The 19,334-nt window shown below is 45.4% G+C and overlaps 2 protein-coding genes across 2 annotated transcripts in view; one reads left to right on the forward strand and one right to left on the reverse strand.

Moving 5' to 3' along the window:
• LOC144892275 (uncharacterized) overlaps positions 1-19,334 on the reverse strand; it is a 341,101-nt gene that overhangs the window by 82,364 nt on the left and 239,403 nt on the right. The gene's annotated exons all lie outside the window — the stretch shown is intronic.
• ACER3 (alkaline ceramidase 3) lies at positions 121-12,338 on the forward strand. Its single transcript, XM_068117055.2, has 11 exons — positions 121-433; positions 1,946-2,059; positions 3,301-3,353; positions 3,510-3,562; positions 4,846-4,927; positions 6,388-6,423; positions 6,631-6,689; positions 6,815-6,916; positions 7,159-7,260; positions 7,366-7,411; positions 9,765-12,338. The coding sequence occupies exons 1-11, from the start codon at positions 334-336 to the stop codon at positions 9,813-9,815; spliced, it is 798 nt and encodes a 265-aa protein (XP_067973156.2). The 5' UTR covers positions 121-333; the 3' UTR covers positions 9,816-12,338.

The following is a 19,334-nucleotide window of genomic DNA, read 5'->3' on the forward strand; positions in this document are numbered from 1 at the left end:
TGTGTTTCCACAGATATATTTTAATTATAACGAATTAAATGAGATGTGTGTAAAGCTTTACCGATTTTGTATTTATAAGACTTTTCAATACAGTATGTTGTTTCTTCTTCTTCCGCTTCTACTTCTTCCTCTTCTTTTCATTGATTAGGCAGGAATCTTCTTCATCACCATAAATTCGCCAAAAGTATGAGCAAGAAGCGGTGCAATGGAAGGCTCTAACACTTAGGACCAATCTCTCTGGCTGCGGGTCCTTGAGAGTTGGATCAGAGAGACGGGGTCGAATATCTGTCTCTCTGTCTCTCTGTCTGTCATCAGCCTGAACTCGATGAAAACATGGCCCCGACGGGACGCGCCGGGTACTGGGGTCCACCGACCGCGACCCTGGACTGGTGCGAGGACAACTACGTGGTCAGCTACTACATCGCGGAGTTCTGTGAGTTCACGGCTCGCCGGTTATTTCACCCTCGGGCGCGACCAATGACGAGGTCTTTATTTATTTATGTTGATTTGTCCCAATCCAATCGGGTCATCCATCGTACTCGGCTCGTCATTTGCACGGTTATTAAAACTTAAAAATAAAAGGTCGTCTGAATTTGGTCTTTGTGTTGCGAGAGATCTTCTTTGAAGATGTTTGAAGGTTTTATTGGACTCTTAAACGGTTCACAGAGTGCAGCTCGCCAGGGCTATAAGTATAAGTATAATGTAGTCTCGGGGCATGTAGTGCGACACCTGTACCACCCCCAGGTCCATCCAGGGGAGCACCACCCAGGTCCATCCAGGGGAGCACCACCCAGGTCCATCCAGGGGAGCACCCCCCCAGGTCCATCCAGGGGAGCACCCCCCCGGTCCATCCAGGGGAGCAACCCCCAGGTCCATCCAGTGAAGCACCCCCCAGGTCCATCCAGGGGAGCACCCCCCCCCAGGTCCATCCAGGGGAGCACCACCCAGGTCCATCCAGGGGAGCACCACCCAGGTCCATCCAGGGGAGCACCACCCAGGTCCATCCAGGGGAGCACCCCCCAGGTCCATCCAGGGGAGCACCCCCCCCCAGGTCCATCCAGGGGAGCACCACCCAGGTCCATCCAAGGGAGCACCCCCCAGGTCCATCCAGGGGAGCACCACCCAGGTCCATCCAGGGGAGCACCCCCCCCCCCCCCCAGGTCCATCCAAGGGAGCACCCCCCAGGTCCATCCAGGGGAGCACCACCCAGGTCCATCCAGGGGAGCACCCCCCCCCCCCCCCCAGGTCCATCCAGGGGAGCACCACTCAGGTCCATCCAGGGGAGCACCCCCGGGTCCACCCAGCGGACCACCCCCGGGTCCACCCAGCGGACCACCCCCGGGTCCACCCAGCGGAGCACTGCTGGGTCCACCCCACCGCCGGGTCCACCGAGCAGAGCACCGCGAGGCCCCAGTTGCTGCCGTTTGGCCCGTACCTGTAACTGGACAAGATAAAATGTCAAAATACAGCTTCGGTGGCTTCATGATATTCTTCACCATCTCCTGGTGCGATCTTCACTTCGAGGAAAAGGTTTTGAGGAACAACGTGCCAGTAAATTGTTATTATGAGTCCATAAACCAAGCCATCCATACCTTTCCCTCCAAGTGAAACGCATTTCGATACCTGGACGTGGAAAGGCTGTTTTCTTTTTCCGCTTTGTTACTTTCGACTTTCAAACATCCTTGTGGGCACAGCCACAATGTATGGGTCGTGTTGCATGGGATTCTGGATGCTTTTAGCGTTATGAATGGCATGAAATATTGATGCCCTGGAAAGCACAGGATGGGCCGGACACTGTGAGACGGGCCGGACACTGTGAGACGGGCCGGACACTGTGAGACGGGCCGGACACTGTGAGACGGGCCGGACACGATGACAAAAAAGTGTGCCCAATTCTTGTGGATTGATTTGTTCATCTCATTGGTTTCTGTCCTCATATCCGTAGGGAACACCGTGTCCAACCTTTTGATGATACTCGCCCCATTGTACGGCGCTGTTTACGGCGGTCTTCATGCTATCCGGGAGACTCGCTACCTTGTCGCATTCCTTGGGCTTGCGGGTATGTTTTGCACACTTCCATCACGACAAACAAACCGTCGGCGGGCAGGACCCAGCGGTGGCCAAGGATGGTGGCTCCGCAATCCCTCTGATATTATTCGGCTTGGCCCGCCCCCCTCCAACTGGCGGAAGATGTCTGGCTCCTTGCTTGGGAAATTGCAAACATACTTGTCGACTTCCTCATTTGCAAAATAATCATTTTTAAAGCTCAGCGTTATCCATTGCTGTTCCAGAATCCCATCTCTTTTGCTTTACTGATATACTGCGCTTGCTTCCACATGTGATCGCTTCTTTTGGCTGATTTTTACGAGCAAATAATTTGTGTAAGTTTATCTAAATTTACATTTTCTCCCTTACTTTGGAAATGTTTTAATATACTTAATGAACGGTGGGTGTGCTGACGTCTGTTCCACGGATCTAAAATGCACTCCCGGAGGAGTGGAGCGACAAAGGCCTGCATTGTCCGCAGGACCAAGATGGTGACCTTGCTCTCGCAATCTGGAGTGAACTTGGGGCCTTTGTTTTTGGGAAAGCTTTTCCAGTTTACAATGTGTGTGTGAGTTTCGAAAGCTCATGTAAATCTTAAGTTCATTCATTTATTTATTCCTTCGTTTATTCATTCATTTATTTATTCATGCTGGGCTTTCACCACAGTGGCTGAAAATCGCCAATTCTTCATTAGCGGCACCACAAAAGGTGTAGTCACGGGTCTTGCACTATCCTGTGTTTGCACGTGGTGAGGGCGGCTGCGCTGGCTGGGTGCAAAGTGCGGGGGCAGTATACACTAGGTGGGCAGACGGGAACGGGTAACGATTGTGAGCCGGCACTTGCTGTAGACCTGGTTTCGTTTCTGAATACCAAGTCCTGCCAAACGAAGACCAATATCATGACCAGAATGAAAGGAAGGGTTATCGATAGCATGAAGGAATGTAGCCATGTTGGATCAATGATGGGAGTGAGCCAAATGTCGAAGTCGGAGTTGTGGGACAAAGCCATCGGTAGACGCACTTTTCCATGAATCATTGGTAGATTAGGAGTTGATGGACAAACATACGGCATGTAAGGCCTGAACCCAGGTTTACTGTATCGTGAGCCAGCGTTCAAATGAGAATGCTAACGGCCCACTTTTTCAGAACACAAGTGCCAATCTGCTGACCCCATTTTTACAATGTATTTATTTTTTGGTACCCAGGGGTATCGTGTCGTGTATCCATCTGATTGATCCATTTGATGTATTCGCAGTGGTTGGGATTGGATCCTGGTGGTTTCACATGACTCTTCTTTACCAAATGCAGGTTGGTTTGTGTTGATTATTGTCCTGTCTGATCGTTTTACCAACTATTTGTGTGTCACAATGTCACATGGAGACGGTTAACTACGAAAGGTTTTTCTGTTACTCTCCCACCCTCTCCATTTTTTCCTGCCATTCCATGCTCATTGTAACACCGCAGCTGCTGGATGAGCTCCCAATGATCTACAGCTGCTGCATACTTGTGTACTGCCTGTGAGTACCCAGTCGGATAACTCTCCAACCTGACTACCTTTACGGATTGTCTCTCATTTGTCTGAGGTCTGAGTCTGACCCAGTCTGAGTCCCTGGTGTTGGGCTAGCGGCTAGGGTGCCGGCTTAGGATCCTAGGATCCTGGGTTCGAATCCCGGTCGATCGCTGAATTAACGCCAGGGGGGTTGACTCAGCCTGTCATCCTTCCGAGGTCGGCTAATTGAGTACCAGTTCACTGGTAATTCCCTGCTTGTCGTTAAAGGCGGCAAAAAGGGTTGGCGTCAGGAAGGGCATCCGGCCGTAAAACATTGCTTCAAAAATGGGACCGAAAAACAACAACAACCACAGTTCCCGAAAAAGGCCAACCCCCGCTTGCGGGGAAAAATGGCCTCTAAAGGTGGTTTTTTTTCTCATTTGTCTGAGGATCACACCAAGGTCTGGCGGCACCGATAAGCTCGTATCGTGGAAATTTGATGTTGATTGCAGGAATTGATAGAAGTCGCTTTTGCTACTGGTAATCGGTGGTAAAATGTGGATAGAATCTCAATTCTAAGATTTTTATGCCTCTGCCAACGAAGTTGCCAGAGGCATTATGTTTTCGGGTTGTCCGTCTGGCTGTCTGTCCCATGTGTCTGTGTGTCCGTCCGTGATAGGTTTTCATTACCACTATAACTTGAGAATGGCTGAAGGGATCTAAGTCAAACTTGGTACAGGTATGTATAATGACGCAAAGATGAACTGATTAGATTTCGGCATCAAGAGGTCGGAGGTCAGATTCTGTAATAGGTTTTTGTTACCACGATAACTTAAGAACAGCTGAAGGAAACTAAGTCACGCTTGGTACATGAATGTATCATGATGTAAAGATAAATGGATTACATTATGGGGTCATGAGGTCAACGGTCAGCGTTCCCATTAGATTTAAAAAAATATCTGTGACTGCACTAACTTGTGAACCAGTGATGGGATTTTGACCAAACTTGGCACAAGTATATATTATGATGAAGAGATGAACTGATTAGATTTTGGCGTCAGAGGTTGTCAGGTAAAAATGTGATAATTGACAACAGCTGTAGGGATTTAAAATCAAAGTTGGTTCAAGTATGTACAATGATGTAATAATGTGGGCGGAGGCATATCGGTCGACGTTGTGACATTGATGAGTGCCTTTATCGGTGCATCTCATTCCAGGAGAAGGGTTGCTCCCTCCGCCCTTTGGTTTGTCCACGCCTTCATTTTGGGACGACTCGCCAAGTCCCACCTCATCCGTGCCTTGTCGTTACAGCTGTGAGACGTCAAAATCGAAGAACACCAATAACTACCCTTTGGGAATCTTCCTGTTTCTCTACAGTGTGATGGTGACTGCGGTGAGCTGTGGACACCACATAATTTTTCCCTTCTTCACATTGCTTACCCTAGCTACGACCCAATGTAATTTTTTGTTTGTGATCACCTGATACTTTAACGAGGTGTGATGTCCTTTTTCTGTTGTCGATATCCATAAAAGAAGGGTATATCAGTAGAGACGACTTCAGAAAATTATCTACATTTTTGGTGCAGATCAAAGGAGTTTTACACTTAGTTTCAAGAATCACTAACAAAACACTTATTTAGTCTGCAGGATCCGATCGTCAAAGCCGAATCCAGATTTTGATTATATGCTTTAATTAGTCCGGGAGAGGTCATCGTGGTTCCAAGATAAGGCATGTTTGAATAGGCTGAAACAAAATGGCGGCTTCAGAACCCAGCAATGTGACAGTGGGCTGACCAAGATGGCGGACCACCATTTTGGTGTTGAGGCTTTTTGGGTTTATTTTTATTTTTATTATGAGCACCCCGTTAATCACCTTCTAATGGAGGGTTTTAACATACCCAAACATTCACTTTTCATTCATGCACTACCTTGGAGTTCGAGGAGCACGCATGCAAAGTTTGGGGCCGCTAGGTTTTGGCATTATGGAGGTGACGCACTGCCTTTTATTATTGTAGATTGAAATCATGGTTTTCGTGCATTGCGGCTCTGAAGACATTGCGTTTCTGACCAAGTTTGGTAAAATGGCTCTTTTTGCTATTTGTGTTGCCAACTGCTGGCCTAGGCCATCCTGCTATCCCTACAAACGAGATGGTTTTGAAAAAATCTAATTGGTGGTACAGTTGCCCACAACTTGGGAACTTGTTTAATTACCTCAATAGTTTTACCCAATTACCCCTTTTTAAACCCTTTGAAGTATTATATTTCCTGATGTGTCAAACACCGATGTTGCGAGTTTCTGAAGCTATCGTTGATAGATTTGTGCCAATCTCGCCTCGTGTTGGGATCTTGGGATAAATGCTACATACTGTTGATTTGTACACTTTTGATGTGCCTGTCAAACATGTTTCTCTGTATTTAGCATGTTCAACATGTTATTTGACCCTTTGCCCAGGAAGTGCTTATAAACCAGTGACTGAAGTTGCTGCAAAAGTGCAACTGCATGTAATGCTGGGGCCGGTGATGTAACACTGAGGCTGCCAATGTGTCTCGTTCAGATGATCAATGCACCTCGACCTTGATTGGCAGGCATCGCTAAGTTACCACTGTCTGCTTGTTCTTGGGCAATCTTGCAACCAAATCGAATGTACTAGCACCACTCTTGCTTCGGACGATGTCTAACAACTCCATTTTGGTGATATTGTACAGTCTGTTGTGTAGGTTAAGAACCGACGTGAGGGCACTTTGTTGTGGGTTTATTTATTTATTTATTTGTTTTTGAATGATGCTTTATTGTGATGTTCCCATTGATGGTGGTTGTCAAAATGACCCACTGACCTTTACTGCGTTGTTTAGGTGTACCTGGCATGGAAGGAGCCGATTTTTCACCAGGTGAGTTCTGACGATGAGTGCAGATGTTGGTGGGGTTACTCTTGAAAGGGTGATGGGGTTTACAGGGAGTTTTGGAGGGAAAGTGAAGGTCGTCAGGGTAAGAGTGTCTGAATGATTTGGTAAGTTTCGTTACTTTGATACTGCAGTGAATCATTTAACTCGTCACGGATCCGTGAATGCACGTTGATAGGTCTTGCTGATCTGCAGGTGATGTACGCCCTCCTGGTATCGAGTCTCATTCTGCGCTCTGTCTACCTCGCTCACTGGTAAACGCACCTTCGACTGCATCGCGGAGTCTGTTTGTTTCGCGATACATTGCACCAGTCATGGTTTACTCGCGGCGTGCCGATCGACGGGTCTCGAAGTTCTAACCTCGCAAGCTTCTTGTCAGGATTTATCCTCAGGTCCAGCCGCTGGTCTATAGCGCCATGGGGATATTTTTTGTGGGGTTCATCCTTTGGAATGTGGACAACCTTTTCTGCAGCAGCTGGAGGTGCGTGCTTTCTCCCGCAGATGGTGTCCTGATCTCCCGACCAGGCGTCATGCTTGAATAAATGGCTGCAGTTGCGTTGTCCTCATGGCTCAATCGGTGTTTGCTCTGAATGTTTTGGTTGCTTGATTGATGTGAGCTTGGGTTTCGTGTAGATGTGCAAATGAGAGCTTGTGCTAATGGGAAGGGATGCCCATGATGTTCTTTACCTGTCCTGTTCCATGGTATATCTCGGACGTTTCCAGGAAGGTGCGAGGCGAAGTGCCTGTGCTTGGGGTGCTGACTCAGTTCCACGCCTGGTGGCATATCCTCACGGGCTTCGGATCTTACATGCACATTCTGTTCAGGTGAGACGTTGGCAGGGAATTCCCAAGGTGGCCCAGGCAGGTTGGTGACGTTATTTTGATGTCCTCCTCATTTTCCTCGCTGAACTGCTGTGATTTTGTTTTCAGCTTGTACGTGCGCGTCCTGCACCTGAAATACAAGCCTCGGATGAAGGTGAACCTGTCTTTGCACTCGGCATGTATCAGTCTTTTCGTATTTGCTTAGAGTTCGTGGATTCCCTTTTATTGCGATAAGCGATAAGCAGTTTGCGATAAGCGAGGTGCTTTTATTGCGATAAGCGAGGTGCCAAACACCTCGGAGGACAAGCGATACCGATGTTGGTTGAGAATGATCCGATGCTTTATTACTTTCATTTTTATCATGTTTTCCACCCGAACTGCCATGTACAAAGGAGAATCTCTCAATGATTGCAATATAAGCGAAGTGCCTGACCTTTGTCCTCATCCTCTGTATGTGGCAATTTGAGGACTGGTTTGATTTGAGTAAATAGTGTGTAAGGCCAAGGACAGTATATTTCAACACTCGAGCAATTGTACATATATGGCGACTTGCAGTAAGAGCAATATAGAGGCTATGATGCCAATAAGCACATAACATCACAGGGTTCTTGTTGTTGTAAGGAAGTGCTTTTTGGCCTTTGAATGTATTCCTAATTTGGCCCACTAGTTGCATCGTCTGCTGATCGCTGTGCCAGTGTGCCACTGATGCAGTGCCCCTATACGTAGAGCAGGAATTTGCAATTTGTTCAGACTATTGACGATAACTGGCCCACTCTTTGTGAAGGACACCGGGGGAGTTTTAACAGCTAGGTGTAAGGCAGGTGCACCAGCCTGGAGGGGAGAGCAGTATGCCATTGAGCTGCGGATGAAAGCTTTGTATGTGGTGAGGAGCTCAGGTGTGCCAAGTAAGGACTTCGCACGACGGAGGATGCCCAGTCGGCATCTGCGATTTGAAATGTGGTTTTCCCAGGAAAGATTATGGCAGATAGTGAGACCCAAAAGCTTGAGTGATAGAACTTCTTTGAGAGGATTGTTGAGAAAGTAGATTGGAGGATTGTCCAGACGGTCTTTTCTGAGAGACGTAGTGAGGGTGTGAGATTTGTCAGGATTGAAAGACATGTTCCACTTGTTTGACCAGTTTGTGATATTGTCCAGGTCTACAGAGAGTGAGGAGGCTGCAGACTGCCGATCTGAGGGTTGAGATATGGAGCGGCAGAGAGTGGAGACGTCAGCAAAAATATAGAGGATTTTCCAGAGAGTCGGAAAGATCATTGATGAAGACCAGAAAACGCACAGGGCCCAGAACACTGCCATGAGGAACTCCAGCCTGGACAGGAAGGGGAGATGAGAGAATTCCATTTAGAGCCGCACATTAACTGCGACAGGACGAAGTCCGCAAGCCATGCGTGGTTACCATGGATACCATAATAGGAGAGTTTGGTGAGCAGGGCAGCGTGCCAGACCGTATCGAAGGCACGAGATATATCAAGGGAGACAGACAGATCTGATTTCCTGTTTGGCGTTGAGGACCTCCATCCATTGTTGAGACAGCAGAAGCAGCACATCCAGAGTAGAATGACCTGCTCTGAATCCAAATTGATGATCAGAGATCACGCCATTGGAGAAAAAGAAGGATTTGATATCAGAAGCGATTATGGATTCCATGACCTTGCTGATTATTGGGAGCAGGCTGATTGGTCTGGAGTTGCAGGGATCTGTTTTTGCACCTTTTTGTAAAGCGGTAATGTTGGCTGTTTTCCAAGCAGGTGGAACATGACCTTAAATTGTCCATTTTTTATGCAAGAACAGATGTGTATCGATGAACCAACTGCAGATGTGTTGCAGTAACCACACAAAAGCCTTGGTGAATCCACACAAAACCACAGTCATAGCGTAATGTCATCAAAAGCCCCCATCACTTCTTAAAACACACCCCAGGGAGATGATGTCTGTCGATAGTACTGAAATTCATCTCCAAACCCAAATTGACTTCATTAATAAGCTCCTGTGCCCTGATGAATCTGTGGGTGGGATTTCGCTGCTCTGGTTGTTGAGTTCAGAACCCCGTTATTTAGTTGTCGGTTCCTCTTTTGGAAAAGACAGTTTGATTTTCTTTATTGTTGCTCATATGCAAAAGTTCGACGAAAGAAGATTTTGCTCGAGCGAGATGGCCTCCTGCGAGTCAAAAGCATATATCGTGACGGGGCAGACGGCTTTACGTTGCCGCCGGGGTCCTCGCTTTCCCCATACCAGGGTGCAGCGTTTGGTTAAATCCGTTTCCATTTGTCGATTGAACATAGACGCATGTGTCTCTGGTGAGCTCACTGCCAGCTGAGCTATTCCACCTAGCACCGTGACGCAGGTGTGCCGTTATCAGTTTATGATCCGATGTAATATAATTTATGATTTTATGTAATATTATTTTTGCTAAACTTTTATACTCGCACCTTGTTGCCGCACATATCGAGGAGCTACCTTGTCGTTAAATGTCTAATTGTTTCACACAGTTTGTGGCCGGCGTGTGGCCGGTGGTCGTCGTCGAGGCAAAGGGATCCTGAAGACGGCGACGATGGACACGTGCCGAATAATCTTGGAGATCAATAGTTGATGTTTGTTGACAATTTGTAGATTTGTTAGTTCGCTTGGCCATTCACACCCAGTCGGACCATTTGGTGCGGCGTTCGTGGAGCTTCTTTTGATTTGAATCTTCGACGGCGACGCTGCTAGGGAACGCTCGTGCATGGAGCGAAGGCGCGCTAGTTCCGCCATCTTGTTATCCAGTGTGCCACTGCACTAATAATGTACCTTTTGTGATATCCTGCATGATGATGATTGTTGCTAAAAAAATCGGACCTTATTTTTCAAATAATCCACTACCTTATTTTTATTCCGAAATGAAGAAAGCTCTCTGCTGGGTATAAACGCACGTCAATGCGTGCAGAGCGGAAACTAACAAATCGCAAACCCGGAACTGCCATAAGGGTCTCGAGTGACCCGTTCTAGCCACCATATGTTGGACTGTCCGTGCAGCATATGAAACTGGTCACTCAAATGGCCCGTTTTCACCGTTCCGAGGTTTGTTCAGAAAGTGAGGTCAAGGTTCACTCCAGCACACTACAGTGAGCAGTGACACTTGACTCCGACTTGTATTCATATCCTCCCACTTGGAGTGCGATAAGATGTTCCAAAGGTGGAAAAGCGAGCCGCCTTGGTAAGAGTTCCATTTTAAGATTTGAAACCATCCTTGCTGTCATCTTGAGCGTACACCCGCTGGTTTTTTTCCACCTTTTGGGAACCGTTGAACCAATGCCTTTCGGGCAGACCTTTCGGTAGCGTTGAGAAAATTTTAGATTACAAGTATGGGCATAAGTATTGTAGAAGTTATTTTGGGATAATTTTCTGGATGTCTATGACATAGAGACTAGAGCATGAGGACACTGGTAAATCACCCCCTCCCTGGAGGCCTTTCTTGAACCGACTGGATTTTTAACTCTCCATCTCGGATTGACCGATGGTAATTCTCCTTGGACTATCTCAGTTTCCAGAAGCTCATGCCTCCTGTGCTGGAACATCTTGAGCACCATATTTTCCCAACGGTTTTTAAAAAACAAATTCTGTCAAGCCAGTGGAGTGTCCCTGAGCAACACTTTCCCGTTTCACTCAGGTGGCCACAGCGATTAGTTGGTCCAGCAATGTCGACATGTTCCCCAGCCCTCTGTCGTCGCAGCCCCAGCCCCCAGAAACACCGAGGAAGACGTAATTGTGGACATGGCGAAGTCCCGCCCAGACACTGCGAATTAACCCAGACAAGAAGACGTCTTGCAGAGCACGATACTTGCAAAATCCACCCTCCTCCCACCCCAAAAAAGGTTGCCATTGATCCAGCAAATTGTCCATTTCATCAAGATCAAAATTGACGATCTTGATCAAAGCTCGGCTCAATAGGATGAAAAGTGATTTTCGAAGTTTGACCGAGTCGACCTTTGACATTTTAACCTAAAAACTAGTTTGTTTCCCAATTCAGTGACTCGATATAGAAATGCTGTTCAATTTTCAAGTCAATCGGATGAAAAATGACAATTTTAGACATTTGACCTCCAGATGACTTTTGACCTCAAAATCAATAGGCTTCTCAATTGTGACGACCTCTGCAACTTGGTGAAGTTTCATGACGATCGGTTTAGAATTGTGACCTGTAGGCGAGAGACAGACTGGGGGTGAAAACATAACCTTTGGTGGCGGAGGTAAAAAAATCACACTTCCGTGTTTCATTATGCCACACATGTAAGAAACAAAGTTTACCTGTTAATTATATAGTCTCGGTACATCTACATTGTAATAAAGATAGCTTTATGGACAGATCTATCGAATGTGGTTAAAACCGATGCAAAATCCAAAATATGACCTTGAAATTCAAAATGGAGGATGGCAACTCACCCACATACTCTTCCTCATCCTATGAATGGCTGATTTGGCATGGAGCTGCAACGGTTAGGAATGTCTGACCTCTCCTAACCAATGCTTGGACACCATTAACCCAGACCGAAGGCCTTTTTTGCCCAATGGACACATTTGGAATGTATTCCACTATGGTTGTTTTTGTTTTTATACTCGACCACGTTTGGTCGATGTCGGAGACACGACGGTGGAGCGTGCGGGTGTCAGGTGTGCACCATCGCTTGTGTGTGTAGACTTGTTGAAGAAACCATGTCATTCCGGGACGCTGTTCGCTCCCCTACCTGATTGCACTTTGATTTGAACCACTTGTTCGTTTTAGAGTATGTCTCACAACGCCATTGAAGCGGAATTAAGTTGATTACGTGAGGAGAAGGCCCGAAGTTTTCCTTTCCTCAGAATGTTCCCGTGATCCCGGTTTTTTTTCGAATGGCAACCGGATGACATTGTGAGCTGAAAGTTTTTCAATCTGTACGTGTTTCGGTGAACTTGTGTTGTGTTCCTGTAATGTAATACTCTACTTTTTTTGCCTTTTCTTAACAAATGGCACGAGGTGTCCTCTTCAGCTAACTCGGTGGGATGAGGTTCAAGTTAAGAAATAAAGTCTTTACCTTTATCACTCTGAATCATCTGATTTCGGTCCTGCTTGAAAGTTTGACTACTACTACTACTACTACCTCACAGGATAGTCTTGAACAGTGGTTCCCAATTTTGATTCGTTTTTTATTTTCAAATTTGAGTCGTTTGGGAACCCTTGGCTTAAAACCCTAACTAAACACTCTAATCTAACTAGAACTAGACACTTTAACCTGGGTTTGGGAACCCCTGGCCTTGGACCCTAACTAAACACTCTAATCTAACTAGAACTGGACACTTTAACCTGGGTTTGGGAACCCCTGGCTGAGAACCCTAACTAAACACTCTAATCTAACTCGAACTAGACACTTTAACCTGGGTTTGGGAACCCTTGGCCGAGAACCCTAACTAAACACTCTAATCTAACTAGAACTAGACACTTTAACCTGGGTTTGGGAACCCCTGGCTGAGAACCCTAACTAAACACTCTAATCTAACTCGAACTAGACACTTTAACCTGGGTTTGGGAACCCTTGGCCGAGAACCCTAACTAAACACTCTAATCTAACTAGAACTAGACACTTTAACCTGGGTTTGGGAACCCCTGGCTGAGAACCCTAACTAAACACTCTAATCTAACTCGAACTAGACACTTTAACCTGGGTTTGGGAACCCTTGGCCGAGAACCCTAACTAAACACTCTAATCTAACTAGAACTAGACACTTTAACCTGGGTTTGGGAACCCTTGGCCGAGAACCCTAACTAAACACTCTAATCTAACTAGAACTGGACACTTTAACCTGGGTTTGGGAACCCCTGGCTGAGAACCCTAACTAAACACTCTAATCTAACTCGAACTAGACACTTTAACCTGGGTTTGGGAACCCTTGGCCGAGAACCCTAACTAAACACTCTAATCTAACTAGAACTAGACACTTTAACCTGGGTTTGGGAACCCCTGGTTTAGAACCCTAACTAAACACTCTAATCTAACCAGAACTAGACACTTTTACCTGGGTTTGGGAACCCCTGGCTTGGACTCTAAACTAAACACTCTAATCTAACTAGAACAAGAGAAAGAGCAATCAGAGATTTCAAACGCTTGCCAGGATGTATTTTCAGTAGTTTTTAAGGCTTTTGTGTTAAAACAAATATGGCGGCCAAACCACGTGACCAATGACGTCATTATTATTTTTTTCAGAATCTAATTTATTCCTAGAATATGCTCAAAAAATTGCATCTTGATCGGATGAAGTTTTGTACTTGTTGAATTATGTCATGAAGGCACCTTTGACATCATCATTAACATATTTTATTCCCCATGGAGAGTTCTTTACAATGAGCCATGTCTCAATTTTTTCTATTCAGCGCTTTCGGAGATATAGAGGTGCAAATTTTTTCGTTTTTTCCCAAGATGGCGGCCGAACCACGTGACCTATGACGTCATAATCATTAAAATATTATACAGGTGAAGTTGCACCTCTGGTGAAAATTTGCTGTCAATCAGACCAACGGTTGCAGAGAAAATCATTTATTCTGTGCGGACAAACAAACAGACAAATGAAAAATCACTCAGTGACACTTGGCAAAACAGAACAAAGTAGCATGGCACTTAGTGGAGCATCCTTTTGACCTCAAAAAAAATTAGTGGTTGAATTCAGTGAAATTTGAAATGGTTGTTGACCTTTTGGCCTATGCTGATCTTCAAAATAGTTGGTGGTTGAATTCAGTTAGCCGATATGCAAATCCTATTCAAATTTCAAGTCAATCGGATGAAAATTGAGAATTTTAGAAATTCGGAAAAAGTGGTTGACCTTTAGCCTATGCTGATCTTTAAAATAGTTGGTGGTTGAATTCAGTTAGCCGATATGCAAATCCTATTCAATTTTCAAGTCAATCGGGTGAAAAATGAGGATTTTAGAAATTTGAAAAAAGTGGTTGACCTTTGGCCTATTTTGACCCCAAAAATATATAGGATTTTGTCGGACCACAAACTCTACAATTTGGTGAAGTTTCGTGAAGATGGTTTGAAATTGTGACCTGCAGGCAAGTATAAGTGAGCGAATAGACAAACACACAAACAAGAAGACGTCATGCGGTGCACGATACTTGCAAAATCCGCCCCCCACCCCCAAGGAAAAAAATTCCATTGATACAGCAAATTGTCCATTTCATCAAGATTAAAATTGACAATCTTGATCAAAGCTTGGGTCAACAGGATGAAAAGTGATGATTTTGTAAGGTTGACCTTGATTTGACCTTTTGACCTCAAATATTTAGTTTCCCTATTTAGTGACTCGATGTGCAAATGCTGTTCAGTTTTCAAGTCAATCGGTTGAAAATTGACGGTTTTTCAGATGAAAATTGATGATTTTGGAAATTTGACCTTCAGTTGACTTTTGACCTCAAATAGTTGGTTTCCTAATTCAGTGGCAATAAGCAAATGCTGTTCAATTTTCAAGTCAATCGGATGAAAATTGATTGTTTTTCAGATGAAAAGTGATGACTTTTAAAGTTTGACCTTGAGTTGACCTTTGACCTTTTTACCTCAAATAGTTCGTTTCCCAATTTAGTGACTCGATATAAAAATGCTGTTCAATTTTCAAGTCAATCGGATTTAAAATGGCGATTTTAGAAATTTGACCTCCAGGTGACCTTTGACCTCAATCGATAGGCTTCTCAATTGGGACGACCTAGACAACTTGGTGAAGTTTCGTGACGATCGGTTTAGAATGGTGACCTGTAGGCCGGTGACAAACAGACAGACAGAACCACAAACACAACCGACCAATATACTTGAAAAATCGAAGACAGTTGAAAAATCTTCGATTTTGCAAATAACAAACACACAAACCGGAGTGAGCAACTTACTTGTAAAAAAAAATTTTTTTTTTTTTTTTGCCAAGTAACAAACGGGTTCAAATGCAATACTCTCTCCTCTGGCGATAGACTAGAGGCAAAATCTGAAAAGGGGCCTAGAAATCACTTTAGGGAGTACGGAATGTTAGGAGCTGGCATCCATGTCAGACTGTTAAAGTGGTTCATAGTGAACATATTTCAAGTGGATGCCCATCAAATTTGGCCTTTTTAAATATTATACAGCCAAAACAAAGTGGCCGCCATTATCGAAAACTCCGAAAACTCCGGATTGTAATAAAATTACACAACTTTGTATTTATACAGGATAACAATGAAATTTGCTGTATTTGGACATACTAGGGCATGCCCGTACTATATATATATCTAAAATTATATCCCCCCCCCCCCTCTATTTACATGAAATGGTTTGGTCCATTCGCAAAGCCAAAGCGAACGGCTTGCGAGTACGGTGACAATCCCCCCCCCCCCCCCCCCTCTATTTACATGAAATGGTTTGGTCCATTCGCAAAGCCAAAGCGAACGGCGAACGGCTAAATCGCCATAGCCGTACCCGTACGCTCTCACATCACGCATCTCACATCACGCATCATGTTTTTAATTCAATTACTATCCGTAATGGCGCACGCTCTCACAGGAGCTCCGGAAGGTCGCATATCGCAGTTACGATGAATCGCAAATTAGTTTTAATTAGTTTTAAAACATAGTTTAACGCCAACATAGCGCCAACATAGTTTGCCAACGTGAAATAAATGAATACGCTCTCAAATGTGCCGTCCGAGGCAGAGTCTGTTCGCCACGTTCGGCACACGTGATAGCTCGCTGCTCTCTGATTGGTTGAATCGTTTTTTGGACATAGCTCGGTAACTACTTGTCCGATTAATTTCAAACCTTGAAAAGGCACATCCTCGGGTCCCCAGCAATATACCTGGCAAGTTGCAAGTATATCGGACCCGTGGTTGTCGAGAAACAGCGGTCACAGACATACAGACATACAGAGATTAGTGGAATTATAGATAGATTATAATAATACACACATCTTCCTCAAACGATGTAAGTGATATTTTATCTATTTCTTTCCCTATGGAGAGACAAACATGAAAAAATGCTCTGAAAATCTAAGAAAATTACATCTTGATGCATTATATTGAGCTTGTACAAATGTACGGACATACTTTGATGAAGTTCGTTTGATTTCAAAAAAAAACTGTGTTGGGATAATATTAACATCAGTCTTCGGTGGTGTAGTCCGAGTCATCTTGGGCACTGTTCAAAGGATTCCGACACGTTCCGTCAGCGCAACCACAACCAGCGGTACATCTTAGCTCCTTAAGACGACAACTGCATCTGTGAGATTCGCAATTCTTACACTGGCATTGTGTAAGCTTGAGGTAAACCTCTGGAAATGGTTTATCACTCATCAAATGAGGAAGTATATTTCCAGTTGTACCGTCCTTGTTCCATCCATTTCCCACCGGGGAAGATATATCTGGTTGTGCGATCAGTGAAGAGAGCCAAATTGTACACTGATGGTGTGCTCGCTTGATATGCAGCTTCAGAGAAGATCGGGTTGGTGGCAACTTCTCTGGTTCTTTGTGACCTTTGAGGAACATTTTGAAATGCACGTCATTGATGTTTGTGTTGTTATCATTGTTTGAATACAGTCTGCAGATGAAGCTCTCTACATCTGTCAGTGTTCTTTCAGTAAGTGTGCCGCGTCCGAGCCCGTCCAATAAGGGACAGTTATTGATGAACGTTTTCCATGCTATTGTTTTGCCAATGCCACAAAATTGACTGACTGTGTCGCAGCCCGAGAGGGCATGGAATGCTGGAAGATTGTGGCGGGGAGCTGGATCAAGGTCTACAGCGTGCACAGCAACAAAGCTCCGTTGCTTCGCTGTTCCCGTTTGCAACCAAAGCTCTCCAGATAAGTCACTGGCAAAGTGAACGAGGAGAACAAGGACGTCTGTGTCCCTGGAACAAATGATCAGACGCTCAAACCCAAGATCTGTCACAGACTTGGCGTGTAACAATATTCTGGTATCAGCTTCATCGTGGTTTGATTTGAGGGAGTTGACGTCCGTTCCACGGGATGACTCAACCGCCGTTCGGTCATGGAATCCGCCAGATGTCACGACTTCACGATTCGGTTGAGTCGACCTTGCTTGACGAATGAGCTCCATGCTCAAAAAGTGTTCCAGGTCTTGCTTGTTTTCTGGGAGGTCAATAAATTGCCTCCAGTTGACGGGTAATGGCACATCCCTGTTGTCCACTTTGCGACGTATTGGCCGGGTTTTCCCGGTCCGTAAAATCCGAGTGGTGTCCTTGATGGTATGTGCTTCATACCTATCAAACACAACGTCAACTCTGGAGCAAGTGTCACTGAAGTGACTGAAGACAGAGGCTACGAACCGGTCTGCGAGTTGTCCAAAATTGTGGGCATTTGCAGGTTTGCCGATTGCTTGAACAAGTGCCTGGCCATCGATGATTACACACGTTTTCAGATTTGCTGTCGGCGGCTCTTTCTCTACAGTTGTTCTTGTCTGAAGGATATTTCCGAGAGCTGCTTTGTTTGTGGATCGCATTGCTCCGGATGTGTCTGCAAGTGATAGAGGAACCGGCGAAAGTTCATGGCTGAGGATTTCCTTCAGGTCCACCTCGCGTCCAGCTTCTTTTGAAACAAGCAAGCGTTGAAAGAGGTTACGGTCTGCTTTGACGAGTTTTTGTTTCAGAGTCGAATTTTTGTTCTGGACCTGATACATGCTTTTCAGCGTCAGGCTTTTCGACTGTCTGAGCTTGTCATGGAATCCCACTTTTTTCGTGATGAGACGTAAGCCCACAAATTCTTTCAATTTGTCTTGCCCTTGTGCATGTGCTGTCAGAAGACATTCCGTTATTTGAGGAGAAGCTACATCTCGAGTGGCCAGGCTAACGACAGCTAGATTTTGGTGTTGAAAAATGCCGAATTTCTTCAGTTGGTCGACAATCTTCTGAACATCTTCCTTGTCCCGCTTTAGTCTTGAGGGTCCGGCTTCTTTTACATAAGAAGGGTTGTAGTCTTCATCTGTAGCATGCATGTCCAACATGGCGCTTGTGTCGTCTACTATTCTGCTCCGTTCGTTGAATGTGAGGCACCATTGATCTCTTGCTCCTTCTGATCTCGTTATTCCTACAAGACCACCGGCAACTTTGCCGACTTTGTTGACGTGCTCTAAGGCTTGATCCGTCGATAGCTGATTGAATGTGTTATTGGTTGTCTTGACCACAAAATTTCCATTCATGAACTCCTGGTGAACATCGGGGTGGCTTGTTTCAAGGATCATAATGTCAGCAAGATAAACTGCCCCCCAGCGAGTGTAGTTTGCGTGGTCATACTGAGCAAACCAGGGTAACATTGCAGCAAAGGACGATTTATGTAGGTTCCAATTTCCAGTTCTCTCTGCACGCAGGAACAGCAACAAGATGGAGATCATTTTGATGTACGTCACCCAAAATCTGGTAGTGGGTGGTTGTGTCTCTTGGAAGTCGTCCAACAGTCTTGTTATTCTGGAGTGCTGAACTGCGTCTTTCAGTGCTTTGACTTTGTTGCTGGTCACATCTCGCTCATTGTGTGCTTCCAAAGCTTCTACGACGTGGACTGATAATGTTTGGAGCTCAACTTCTTCTACTTGGTGATCTTTAGCCCATACGATGAATGTCGGCCAGAGTGTTTTCCAAACAGCTTCAAATGTTAGCTTGTGTGCACGAATAGCCCGGTTGTACGATTTGGCCTGCATGTTATTTTGAGCTGTATTCTCTCCAAAAACGGAACTCTCCGCCCACACCTCCGTAAGACCAGAGTCTGCAAAATGATTTCCAATCACACACATGAAATTCTTGACAATGTGGAACCCCCCAAGTCGCAAGAATATCGTTTTGCATTCATTACTGTTTGCCCACTGTATTTCCTTGGCCTTGCAGTACAGCTGCTGGTCCAGAGTAATGACTGTGGACTGGCCAGGATTTATAATGTTGGAAATCCTCAGGCATCGCATCATAACTGTCCACAGCGTGTCGTTCTCGTGGGCCGGGGCGTTGAGGAGCGGCAAATACCCGATTGTGCAGAGCTCGTGTTTGTCTTGTGTTGTAACTTGGTTGAACCCGGTCCACGCTGGCACATCGTCACTGT

The sequence above is a fragment of the Myxine glutinosa genome, chromosome 5 (assembly GCF_964187855.1).
Source record: "Myxine glutinosa chromosome 5, kmMyxGlut1.1, whole genome shotgun sequence".
NCBI lineage: Eukaryota > Metazoa > Chordata > Myxini > Myxiniformes > Myxinidae > Myxine > Myxine glutinosa.